This window comes from Dromiciops gliroides, chromosome 1 (genome assembly GCF_019393635.1).
Source record: "Dromiciops gliroides isolate mDroGli1 chromosome 1, mDroGli1.pri, whole genome shotgun sequence".
NCBI lineage: Eukaryota > Metazoa > Chordata > Mammalia > Microbiotheria > Microbiotheriidae > Dromiciops > Dromiciops gliroides.
Genome location: NC_057861.1, coordinates 381682972 through 381696612, shown reverse-complemented (window position 1 = coordinate 381696612; position 13641 = coordinate 381682972). Strand labels below are relative to the sequence as shown.

The following is a 13641-nucleotide window of genomic DNA, read 5'->3' as shown; positions in this document are numbered from 1 at the left end:
ACAACAATAAAGCAATGTTTTACTTTCATAGTCTCATCACTGTCATCCATTGCTCCTTACATTAAGCTACATTATGTAATTGGTATTTTGCAAAACAATAATCTCAAGGACTCTCTCTGCAGTTTCCACTTTGGATCATATTTCATGAAATCTGTCATTGTTATTCACTAGCAATGGTTTTCTGATTGGTTTCTGATGGTTTTCAGCCTATATTAATGTGCCACAGGACAGCTGAAATAATAATCTCTTTAATACTGAAGTTATTTAAAAGACTGAAGCCAGGAAGATGGGCTTCCCAGAGGAGAAATACTGATGTTATGGGATATCCACATTTAAGAAATAAGTATGTGTGTATGTGAATATATATGTATATATGCTTACATATAACATGTATATACATGTGTACTTTTTGTGGTTGTTGTTGTTGTTGTTGTTGAGGTAATTGGGGTTAAGTGACTTGCCCAGGGTCACACAGCTAGTAAGTGCCAAGTGTCTGAGGCCGGATTTGAACTCAGGTACTCCTGATTCCAGGGCCGGTGCTCTATCCACTGTGCCACCTAGCTGCCTCCATGTGTACTTTTTTTTTTTTTTTTGCGGGGCAATGAGGGTTAAGTGACTTGTCCAAAGTCACACAGCTAGTGTCAAGTGTCTGAGGCCGGATTTGAACTCAGGTCTTCCTGAATCCAGGGCCAGGGCTTTATTCACTGCACCACCTAGCTGCCCTCATTTGCATATGATTTCCTACTCTTTGTTTCATGGGTTACCAAAGAATTTCACATTGTAAAATATATGATTAATAAAGAAGAAAGGCTGATTCTTGCAGTGAGAGCAAGCGATGACCAGTTAACAGCCTCTGTTTTCTACTGGTCAATTCATAGTGTCAGGAAAAACCGAGAAAGGAAACTCATCACATTGCACAGTTTAGGGGAGGGTGGTCTCATATTTATTGAACGACATAGACAAAGAGTTTCACAGAATGAGCAGGTATGGATGAGTTGTAATCTGTTGGAATGTCCACACTGATAAGATGCCAGATCCACTGGAGAACATGAGTATAATTTCCTACTGGGGCAATCCTGAATCATGGCATGATCAGAGAAGAGTAGGCAAGCATAACTCAAGGTATGGAAAGCACTATCAGGACGGAGGGTGAGTAGGGGACTAGCAAAGGACTGGGTTGATAGCTTAAGGACAAATAGCTCTGTGAACTGTGGAGAACCATAATAAAAGGATGGTGGTTTTCATGTGCTGAAATTTTTGACTATAGCAACTCATAAATATCACTAGATAAAGTTCTGGGCCTGGAGTTGGAAGTTTTGAATTAAAATCTGACCTCAGGCACTAGCTGTGGCCAAGTCATTTAACTCCTGTTTTATTTTCCTCAACTGTAAAATGAGGATAATAATAGCACCTACCTCCCCGATTTGGCATAGTGCTTTGCATATAGTAGGTACTTAATAAATGCTGTTCTCTCCTTTCCCTCCTCTCTCTACTAAAGTGTGGAAGGATTTTATTCTATAGAAGTAAAATAAGTATCCACACTGATGAAATACTATCTTTTGAAGTTTTGAAGTAGATTAAGATGTAAATGATTAATAGCTTTGGTTAATAAGACATGAATATATATGTATATATATATATATGTATTTATGTACATATAACTACAGTGTGAGAATCTACTTTCTAGTCTTATCTATAACATCTTGGTATGTACACCAAGTAAATCACAGGAGAGAAAGGTATATTTCTATTTTGGTGATTGCAAAGCATAGGACTTTGTTCTCCTCCCACTGAAAGTCCAAGGCTACCTCTCCATGTATAAAAAGAGAAACGCTCTAGGAAGAAAAAAATTATTGCAGACTATCTTTCATGGTGCTTCTTTTGCTCAAGAGTTATTGAGTAGGATCATCTCTACACTCTGACAATTTTCAACTGTTCTTCATAAGCCCTCAGCCAGAAGACACTTCCTGACATGAGAGGCAGCTGTAGTATTTTGCTCTGACTTACTGATCTCTGTTGCTATGACAGTTATGTTGTGCCACAGCAATGTTTCTCGGTCAAGAAGTTTAGAAGTAAAAATGGAACCATTTCCAGAATCAATGTTGAATATTCTGTCCATATCAGTATGTCGATCTACTGAATACCTGAAATGGAGAGCAGAATTTAGAAATGATTTTCTCTTAAATGCTGTTCTAATATTTCCCAAAATTACCACAACACACCTAGCAGTTATTATTTCCTTGTTGATTCTATTTCAGAGTGTATAGATTCACATTAAGAAGAATGTTCCAAGATACTTTCTGGTATTTTTCTAAACTCATTACTTTCTAATGACATGTTATAGAATTAGATGAACTCTATAATTTAAATAATTTGGGGGATTTTCAATGACTTACTTCATTTTTGTATGAAATTTGGAAGGTGACTTTTTAATAATTGTACTACTTTGAACTTGAAAGAGAGAACAGTATTTCTGTTTTGCTGATTCCAAAACACACAACTTTGCTTTCCTCTACTTGAACTTTTAATATTCTGACAATATTAAATTTCATGGAGAGGAAAGTCATTGAATTGTCTTTCATATGCAATATATATTTTAAATATTTGTCTATTATAGTTAATAGGACTTATCCCATAATCTATTTTAAGAAAACTAATATTTTAATAATTCATTTCTATGTGGCAAAGCCTATGGAATGTTGATTAACACGCATCATCAAATATTCTAGAATAATGACATTTATCTGGTACCACTTAAGGAATAATTCCTGAGTAATCATAAGTGGATTTTAAAAATATTGAGCACTTACATGGTTTGCTAGGCCCTGAGATTACAGAGTAGGATAAGGCAAGGTCTTCACTTAAAAGGCTTATGGAATCTCAAAGATGTAAGGGTTCTCACAGGCCATTTAATTTAACAGATATCTATGCAAGAATCCTCAAAAGCATCCATGACAAGTAGGTCTCCAGGCTTTGAAGCTCTCCAAGGAGGTTGAAATCTGGAAGACTTACACATGGAGAGGTAACCTGGATCTTCAGTACCTCTGGAGACAGACCATTATACTTTGGCAGTTCTATATGTTAGGAAGTTTTTCCTTATATCATGTCCAAATTAATTTTGTTTCTATAATCCTTCCTAATGCTCTCTTCCACCCCCACTCCAAATTTTGTTCTTTGAGAACAAGCAAAATAAATCTAATCTCTTTTCCATGTAATGACTTTTCAGATACTTAATAATAGCTATCATATTTTTTTCTTCAGGCTGAATTTATTTATTTTGTTAAAAAAAGTTTTATTGATTTTTTTATATTACAAATTTATTTACATTTTATGCCCACTTTCTGAAAGTTCTCTTCCAACAAAGTGAAGCAGTGACATAAAACTAATAATGCTGTGACATCATCTAAAAGTACATGACACAGTTCACATCTGTAGCAGCACCCAACCTCTCTATTTTTTAAAAAAATTAAAAGCTATCTATTTTCACTTTCTGCTACTTCCCATTCCATTAAAAAAGAAAAAAATTATAATATGTACAGTCAAGCAAAACAAATTTTCTTAGTGGTTTCATCCAAATATATACACTCACAACACACACATATATGTGTGTGTATGTGTGTGTATACATTCTGTATCTTAAATCCATCACCTCTCTGTAATACATAGCATGTTTCATCATTGGTCCTTTGAAATCACAAATGGTCACTGTATTGATCATAGTTTTTACAGCTTTCAAAGGGATTTGTTTTCAAAGTATTGTTGCTATTGTATAAATAGTTCTTTAGGTTCTGCTCATTTCATTTTTTATCAGTTTGTAAAAGTCCTCAAAATTATTTGTTTTTATAATATTGATGTTATAGTATAAATTGTTCTTCTAGTTCTGCTTACTTTCCTCTTTATTAGTTCATGTAAGTCTTTCATGTCTTTTTGAAACCATTTCCTTTTTTCTGAAAGCACTCCATAACATTCATATATCACAATTTATTCAGCCATTCTTCATTTGTTGGCATCCCACAGTTTCCATTATTTTTAGCACCAAAAAAAGCTGTTATAATTTTTTATACATAAATCAGAGCCTTTTCCTCTGATCTCTTTTGGGTAAAGACCTAGTAGTAGTAGAGATGGGTGAAAGGACATGCACTGTTTAGAAACCTTTTATGTATAATTTCAAATGAGTTATACCCATTGACAGGACCATCAACATAAATATGCATCAGTGTGCTTATTTTCCTACAGTTTCTCTCAAATTTATTATTTTCTTTTTTTGTCATATTTATCACTCTGATGAGAATGGGGAGAATCTCAGAATTGTTTTAATATGCATTTCTCTAATTAGCAGTAATTTGGGGCTTTTTCATGTCATTGTAGATAGGCTAAATTTCTTCCCTTGAAAACTGTCCTTAGATCATTTATCATCTGAGGAATTGCTCTTTTACTTATAAATTTGAATCAGATCCTTATAAAGGGTAGGTCAAAGGGACAACTAGGTTGGGCAGTGGATAAAGCACTGGCCTTGGATTCAGGAGGATCTGAGTTCAAATCCAGCCTCAGACAATTGACACTCATGATCTGTGTGACCCTGGGCAAGTCACTTAACCCTTACTGCCCTGAAAAAAAAAAAGGGTGGGCCAAAAGTCATGAATATTTACTTACTCCTTTATTTTTTGCTTTTAATTTATAATACCATAGCATCATATACAGTATATATGGAAAATGAATTTACATTACATGTAAAAAATAAAGTCTTATAAATGGTAAAAAAAATAGAGAAAATTAATTTTCAAAAAGTTATTAAAATATCTGACCCCTCTGTGACTTTTGGCCTATCCTGTATATCTTAGAAATGAGACTTTATCATAGAGAAACTTGATACAAAGATTTTTTTCCCCAAGTTAATTATTTCCCTCTTAATTCTAGTTTAATTGGATTTGTTTATGCAAAACCATTTAAATTTGACATAATTGAAATTATCCACTTTATCTTCTGTGATCCTCTCCATTCCTTGTTTGATCATGAACTTTTCTCCTATCTGTATATTTGATAGGCAATCTCCTCCCCATATTTCTCTAATTTGTTAATTATGAGACCTTTTGTATCTAGGTCATAAAGCCATTGAGCTTTTCTTTCTATAAGATATGAGGTGCTGTCTAAAATCTAATTTCTTCTATACTGCTGTTCAATTTTTTATAGTGATTTTTGTCAAACAGTGAGGGTTTTTGTGTTTATTGAATACTTGAGTATTAGATACATTCGCTTTTTTATTTTGTGTGCTAGGAGATACATTGGGTCTGGATTAAAAAAGAAACAAGTTCAAATCTGGCCTCAGACACTTATTAGCTATGTGACCCTGGGCAATTCACTTAACCTTTGTCTATCTCATTTTCCCCATCTTTAAAATGGGGATAATAATTACACCTTCTTCCTAGGGTTGTTGCGAATATCAAATGATATAATATTTGTAAAGCACTTAGCACAGTGTCTAGCATATAAGTGCTTATTAAATTCTTGTTTCCTTCCTTCCTAATCTGTTCCACTGGTAGATCTCTCTTTTTTAGAACCAATACCAAATTGTTTTAATGATTACCATGTTGCAGTATAATTTGAGATCTGGCTCTGCTAGACTTGCTTTGTTCCCATTTATTTCAATTATTTCTCAAGATTTTTTTCTTTTCTCTCTCTCTTTTTTCTCTTGAGACTCTTTTCCCCCCTGACTTTTATTGTTATTATTTTTTCTAGTTTTACAATGTAATTCTTTGGTAGTTTGATTAGTAAATTAATTTAGGTAGTATTGTACAAGTAAATTAATTTAGTACTTAGTAAATTTATTTAGGTATTGTCATTTTTATTATATTACTTCATTCTATCCATGAATAATTAATAAATTTTACAATTATTTAGGTCTGTCTTTATTTCTGTGAATAGTTCTTTGTAATTACATTTACATAGTTCATATATATGTATATATTGAATTATAGGCTTCCAAGTATTTTAGAAGTTCTTTGGTAATTTTAAAAGGGAATAATTGCTTTCTATCTTTTCCTGCTGCTTTTATTGATATAATATAAAAAATACTGGTGATCTGTATGAATTTGCTTTATATCCTGCAAGTTCGGTTTTTATATACACGTGTTTACATAAATTTATATGACACATGTATACAGTTATCCCACATTGTAACTCTTCCCATTTTTGTTTCAGTTTATAATGGTTTGGCATAAGAAATTAAATGGGAATTTTTGTGGAGTTTTGCAGAAGCCACTGAGGACTTGCAAAGGCCAGCAACAACACAGAGCCTATGACCAAATACTTAACCTAAGTTTTATAACAAGGTACTGTCAACACCCCATAAGAGAAAAAGAAGATATTTAGACTTCTTTTCTGGTACAAAGGAGGGGCCAAAAAAGTTTACACAGATTTTCCAGAAGACTAATAAAACTATAAAATACTATAATAATACTAATGAAACTACAAAATGGTTAAAATACTTTCTTTTGTGATGAAATAATGAGATTTAGCAGATACTCAAACACCCACCTGGAGATTAATCTAGACTGATTGAATCAAGTGAGAGTGATTAACTGCTGATTAGCCTACTTCAAGTTAACTGGATTGTAATCACACCTTGAGAACACCTTCAGAACCAATGGATTTGGAGGATACCAACCAATCAGCTTGAAGCAGTGTGTAAGGACCGCCTCTGTTCCAGACCTATAAAAAGCTTCCACAATCAGTTTGCTGGAGAGAGTTCCTGATTAAAGCAGGCTCATGGAGGAGGACTTGAGGAAGAACCCAACCAGGCTGGAATTCTAGGCTAGGTAGGACTTCTTTTTCTTTTTCTTTTTTTTTTTTTTTTTTTTTTTTTTTTTTTTTTTGGTTAGGCAATGAGGGTTAAGTGACTTGCCCAGGGTCCCACAGCTAGTGTCAAGTGTCTGGACTGGCATTTGAACTCAGGTCCTCCTGAATCCAGGGCCGGTGCTTTATCCACTGCGCCATCCAGCTGCCCCCAGGACTTCTTTTTCTTAACTTTCTGAACTCCTTGTAAGTATCTGTATGCTTTAATAAATGTTTAATAAATTTATAGTTTTATTAGTATTATTAAAGAAAGTATTATTAACCATTTTATGTATGAAGACATGGAGACTAGCAGTTTAGTCTTTTGCCCAAGGTCACTCAGCTGGTAAGCATCAAAAACAGAATTTTAACCCAATTTTCCCAATTCTAAATTCAACTATTTTCTCCTACTACATCATGTTGTTCATATTAGGGAGTAGTGAGTAATAGCTGGAGAGGTAGATTGGCATTGTATTGTGGAGATCCTTGAATGCTCAGTTAATGACCTTAGCCTTTATCCTATACATAGTAGGAGTTACTGAAGGTTTTTGAGGTAAAGGAGTGATATGTCTCAAATAACATTAGAAGAAAATTGCCGGTGAGAAGGAAGATTGATTGTAGTGGGGAGAGAGTAGACATAGTCAGGGAACCTATTAAGAAGAGTTTTAAGTGGTCCATGCCTTAAGAAATTAAGGGCTCAAAAGGAGTGCTGGTAAGGGGACCTGGAATATGGAAAGATATATTACAAAGGAAGAACTGATAGGTCTTTGTAAAGGGACCAAGATTTAGTGGCTGGGAAAATGATACCTAGGACAACAGGTCAGTATGGAGGGGGTAGTTGGTTTCCGAGGAAAAATTATGAATTCCATTTTAAAACGTTGAGTTTGTAGTGATGATGAAACATGGTTATGGTACATTGTTGATTAATACCTTCAGTTCATATTGGTTGTGAAATCTGTCTATTTTTCTCTATATTGATGGTCCCAGATGGCTATGCTTTATGAGGTCTTTGTTTCCTTTTTACACACTTTTTTTTTTTAACCTTCCGTGATGTCAGTGGGTAAAGGTCATTGCATAAGTCTCTAGCTATTCCTTTACCACTGTCTAATTTTCTGCTTCTAATCTGCCATGAGTTAAGAAACCACATGATCATTTTTCTGAGTATTGTGCAGAAAGCAAAAATAAATAGGTTCTGAGTGAAAGCTTGAAGGTATCTTCTATATATACAACCGTGGGAAATATAATACTTTTTGGGGAAAAATTTTGGACTAGAAATACTAAGACCTAGAGGCTTGAAAAAAGTCACTTAACCTTTCAGTACCTTTAGATTTTATATCTAGTAGGGGAAATGATTAGACTAGTTGTATTTTCCTAATCTCTGCTCCAGATTCAAATTACTCTGAACTGATACGTATCTTTAGTGAATTGGTTTTCTAACAGTTATTTTGTTTTCTCAAAAGCCACTGAGACCTTTTCAACTTCTCCATTCTTGGATTCATTCTAGGTATTTGATATTCCTGGAAATCCCTAAGTGAGATTTTGCTCGAATGTGAAAACAGTAAGTTAGCAACATTTCGATCATGATTGTTATTTAGAAGGAAAACATGTTTTTAAATATATAAAAACCATCTCCTGGAAAGTGTTAATGGAAATGCTTCTTTTGCTCCATGAATTGAATTTTTTTTTAAAGCAGCATATAAGAATTCTAATGTTATCAAGAGCAAAGTTTGACATTGAGGTCCACTGTAATTTAGCTCCAGTATACCTTCCTAGCCTTATTGCATACTCTTTCTCTTTATGTATTCTACAGAGCAGCCAGACTGGACTGAACCAAGTCAAATTCCATTCTTATGCCCTTCCATACTTTTGCTCATGCTCTTTCTGTTTCTAGAATACCTTTTTTCCATCATGACCCATTTTTCCAGATCAAATGTCCCTTTCTCTGTGAAGTCTATCCTGATCTTTCCCTCATCTATCTCATGGAACTTCATGCTTCATTTAGGCACTTAGTACTTTCTGAATTATGTTTTATTTAGGTTTGTACATGCCATCTCCACTTTCCAGAATGGAAACTCCTTGAACACCAAGACTGTGTCTTATTTATTGTTTGTTTTTTGCAGGGCAATGAGGGTTAAGTGACTTGCCCAGGGTCACACAGCTAGTAAGTGTCAAGTGTCTGAGGCTGGATTTAAACTCAGGTCCTCCTGAATCCAGGGCCAGTGTTTTATCTACTGCACCACCTAGCTGCCCCTCATTTATTCTTTGTATTTTCTCCAGAAAGTATTTTATTGCTCTGTACATAGCAGATGTTTAACAATTGTTTCTCAAGTGTTAGCTCATTCCTAAAACTTAAATTACACAATGTATTTTAAAATAATGGACTAGAGAGGTGAGATATTTGGGTAAAACTATTTAATTACTTATATTTCCTTTATACCTAATGATGATCTTATTTCCATATAATTCTCTTATAAGAAAATTAATTTTTATTTTTATGGGAGGATTGTTCACCACTTACAGCTTTAGTTTGCAAATATAACCAAACTTTCCTCCTAGAATAGTTTAGCTATCACAATTCATTGCTTACTGTGTTATAAATGCTAATTTTTTTGATGGAATTTATTTCTCTCATTGAATGACCTGAGAAAATAGACATTAAATGAACCAAGTCCTTGAATGATTTTTCTATTGAACTGGATTGGAATTGCATTTTCTTTTTACTGATACTTTTTATTATTTTAAATGATTAACTCAGATCTGATTAAATTGGCATTGATTCTGTTTATGGATCGAAACTTACTAAAAGCAAGTGTGTCAGTATCAAACTTACAATATTATTTTTTGTGATTTTAATTTGAGCATGAAGATAATTTCACTGTGCAATAAATGAAAAGGATAATGTGTATTCACAAATTCAGTAACATGTTTATAAATATTTAAAAATATTTTCTCACCCCCTGAAAAATGACTGGGTTAAGATACTTTGGTTATTATATTAAATAGCTAGGGTACACACATACAACATCACCTTTTCTTATTTATTATTGGCCTTCTTCCATCCCTAGCCTTGGATTTTACAAAAAAGGCATAATGCATCAAATGGGAAGGTTGGATAAGAGCCTAGGTTCTTTTTTTTTTTTTTTTTTTTTTTTTTTTTTTTTGCAGGGCGATGGTGGGTAAGCGATTTGCCCATCGTCACACAGCTAGTAAGTGTCAAGTGTCTGAGGCTGGATTTGAACTCAGGTCCTCCTGAATCCAGGGCTGGTGCTTTATCCACTGTGCCACCTAACTGCTTCCAGAGCCTAGGTTCTTAAACTGCAGGTCGCAACCCCATATAAGGCTGCATAACTGAATGTGGGGGGGGTCATAAAAAGTTTGGCAACAGTGAAAGGTTATGGATACCTATTTTATATACCTCTATACCTGGAGTTGGGTAAAATTTCTCAGGTGAAAAGCAATCATAAATGGAAAAAGTTTAAGAATCCCTGGTCACTAGAGATCATCCCCAGCACCAAAATCTATGATTCTAAGAGCCAAAATGTTAGTAAAGAGGTGAGGGACCTTTAATGGAAGGGGTTCTTGACCTTGAAGAGAAAGAAGGGAATCATTTTGGAAATACCAAAGCTGTCTAGGTATTGTCCTCCCTCACTAGACATTTTTCCAATGGGGAATTTAAAAATTATTGATAAACCCAAATTAGGAAATAATATTCATATTTACATATGTATATATGTAAATATATTTGTACATATAACCATGCAATAACAGGTCCTCTCCTTCCCTCCCTCTCTCTTTACCTTTTCCCCTCTCCCTTTCTTTCATCTTTCTCTCTCTGTCTCTACTCTTCACCTGCCACCATTACTGTGCTCTACATCAAAATATCAACTAATTTTTCCAGACAAATTAATTGCAGATTCTACCACTACCAAACTTGACAATCAGTCTACTTGAGACTCTGGCAGATAGGAATGTCTTGTACTCTACAACTTCCTAAGTTTTAGCAGCTTCTCATTATATACCATGAGCAGCTAGGATAATTTGTGGGTCAGGAAGAAGTGTGAGTATTTGTGTGAATTCTCTGCAGTACATTTTCATAAAGGTGTTTTAGAAGATTTGATCATGGAAGTTCAATGGAGGTTTCAGTGAAAAGTTTTGCTATAAAATCATTCTCTTTCAGTAAGGTTATGCCTGCATGACAACAAACATTTTGAGAGAGGGATTAGCATAAATATCAATATTGGTTTGATTTTTCTAACAAACCTTTCCCTAGCAAATATTTCAAAGCAATGTGAATTGGTTAGACAGCCAAGAAACATTTATTAAGGACCTACTATGTGTCAGGAACTGTACTAAATGCCATTGAGGATACAAAGAAAGGCAAAAGACAATCCCTGTTCCTATGGGGCTCATGTCTTTTTTGGGGGGGCACTGAGGGTTAAGTGACTTGCCAAAGGTCACACAGCTAGTAAGTGTCAAGTGTCTGAGGCTGGATTTGAACTCAGTTCCTCCTGAATCCAGGGCAGGTGCTTTATCCACTGCACCACCTAGCTGCTCCCTGGAGCTTGCTTCTGATGGGAGAGAGAACATAAAGACAACTATGAGCAAACTATACATAGGACAAATCAGAGACAATTAGTGTTGATGTATTCTATAGCATCAAGGGAAGGTTTCTGGAAAGAATTTTCCTAATTAGCTTTCTAATTGGTCAGATGCCCATTTCTTTGTGGGACAATGCAGAGATGGCATTTTTGAGACAAATAAAAAATGTGAAAATTTGCTTCATAACAACAAAAATTTGCACAACCAAAAGACTATTTCTCTTTGTTACCATAATACTGCTTGTTAAATGAGAAATCACACATTGGGAAATGATCAGTTGCTCATGTATGTAATACAGCAGTTAAGTTTTTATTTAGTCTTATCAATGATTTATTGGAATTATGGTGTATATTTGAATTACTTTGCCTTGGGCACCAGACTCTGTAGGGATATACATGATTTTCTGCTGATACTCTCTCAGCCTAAGACATATCTGCTACTGATCCCTTTCTCTCTTGGGCAGCAGTAATCTTAAGGTTCAAGGGTGGGAAAGGGGTGGGAAAGGGGAAGGTTGGTGGGAAGTAATACCCTTTAATCATGAAACCCTTAACGTTAGTTTCCAAGAGAAAAATGAAAAAGCTAAAAAAAGTCCCATTTCTATTTTCAAGTGAGATAGCAAGCATACAAGTATGCATCCTATAGACTCTAATTTTTCTGAGAGCAGGAACTGTTGTTTTTGATTTTTTTTGTCTTTGTTTCTCCAGTACTTAGTACAGTACTTTGCATGCAGCAGGTGCTTAATAAGTGCTTGTTAATACATCTTTAACATTTTAATGTGTTATAAAAATACAAGGAATTCCCAACAATGTTACTAAAACTAATAATTTTATTTTGAAGTGTGTTTTGAACCTTTGATCTTGGATCTTAATGATTAGCTTTTGGATGTAAAAATGGTATGTCAGTACCTTCAAATTGGAATTTTACAGAATCAATTTTATTATCCCTTTAATTTTTTATTATATTATTTTTGTTATCCCTTTAAGTTTATGTTTTCCCTTAAGATATTTTTAGCCAACAAATTATCTTTTGGATATTAAAACAGTTTATAGTATATTACTCCGTTCAGTGCTTTACATGGCTGCCCGGCATCTTACCCCTATTACTTTAGCTTTCCAAATGAATTAACACAATTCCAGGAAGTTACTTATACCCTGACAGCTTGGTTCAACCATTAGATCATTCTGACCACTGTCAGAAGGTGAGGATTCCAACTTAATGCTTTCTCAGGGTTTATTTTAGCTTCTTATTCTATGATTCTAGCATTCTCATGTATTATCTCATGAAAGTATTAAGTTCTAGTGGAACATAATTTAAGAACGGGGAATAAGTAAGGTACAAGAAAAATCAGGTTCATTTTCTTGTATAGCAAATTTTAAATCAGCATTCGTCCTCTCCCCAAGACTATCCACAGATGCCTTCTTTTGTCATTGTTTTCAGCCTGTGAACAGAAGGTATACTCAAATAAAACATGTGGGCAGATTTTGTGATAAAGAGATCGATTGCAGAAAGACAATATAGTACTATTTTGCTTACTTGACAGGATTCTTGGCAGCATCAGGGTCCTGGGCTGACACTGAGCCTATTGTACTGTTTATCTGAGCATCTTCTCTTATTTGCAGGACATAGGCTAGTTTGCCAAATACAGGAGGTTCATCAACATCTTCCACCATGATCCTAACTGTGGCTGTATCTTTAAATGGGCCCAAGTAGAGGAAACGGGACTCTACACGTGGGTTGGAAGCTTCCACTTTGAGGGTATACAGTTTTTTCTTTTCAAAGTCCAAAACCTGGGAAGAAAATTGACATTTATATTGCAGTCACTCAATAACAAAAAATATAGTTGGTTTCTGTACTTAGTAACATATGAATAGGAAGCTTTAAATGCTAATGGGGCTTTGTCAGGCAATTTCCCCATTCACCTATTCTTTCCCTACTGGAAACATCACATCAAATATTTCCTTATAAATGTAATATACCAAGGTAGCAACCCCTTTCCTTTCAGTATGTGAGGTTAGGGTAGTTCTTGAAGGCCTTCTCCCAAGGAAGAGAGTGATGCTGTATTCTACAGTGGGAAGGGAAATGCATGAACATATACTCAGAGACAGGTAAAGTTTCCACTGATAATGAAAAGGCAAACTGTAACCTGCTCTTGCACCATCTTGGGCATGTAGCTTGCCAGCTGTGGGCTGCTCCCCCACCCACAGGATCTTA

General features: G+C 34.7%; 1 protein-coding gene across 1 annotated transcript in view; it reads right to left on the bottom strand.

The window, feature by feature from the left end:
- The window catches only part of CDH6 (cadherin 6), a 176218-nt gene that overhangs the window by 26023 nt on the left and 136554 nt on the right, over positions 1-13641 (bottom strand). The window contains exons 7-8 of the mRNA XM_043976765.1: positions 12964-13217; positions 2008-2144 (exon numbers count right to left, since the gene is read on the bottom strand). Coding sequence (XP_043832700.1) covers positions 2008-2144; positions 12964-13217 — 391 coding nt within the window. The remainder of the gene's footprint in view (positions 1-2007; positions 2145-12963; positions 13218-13641) is intronic.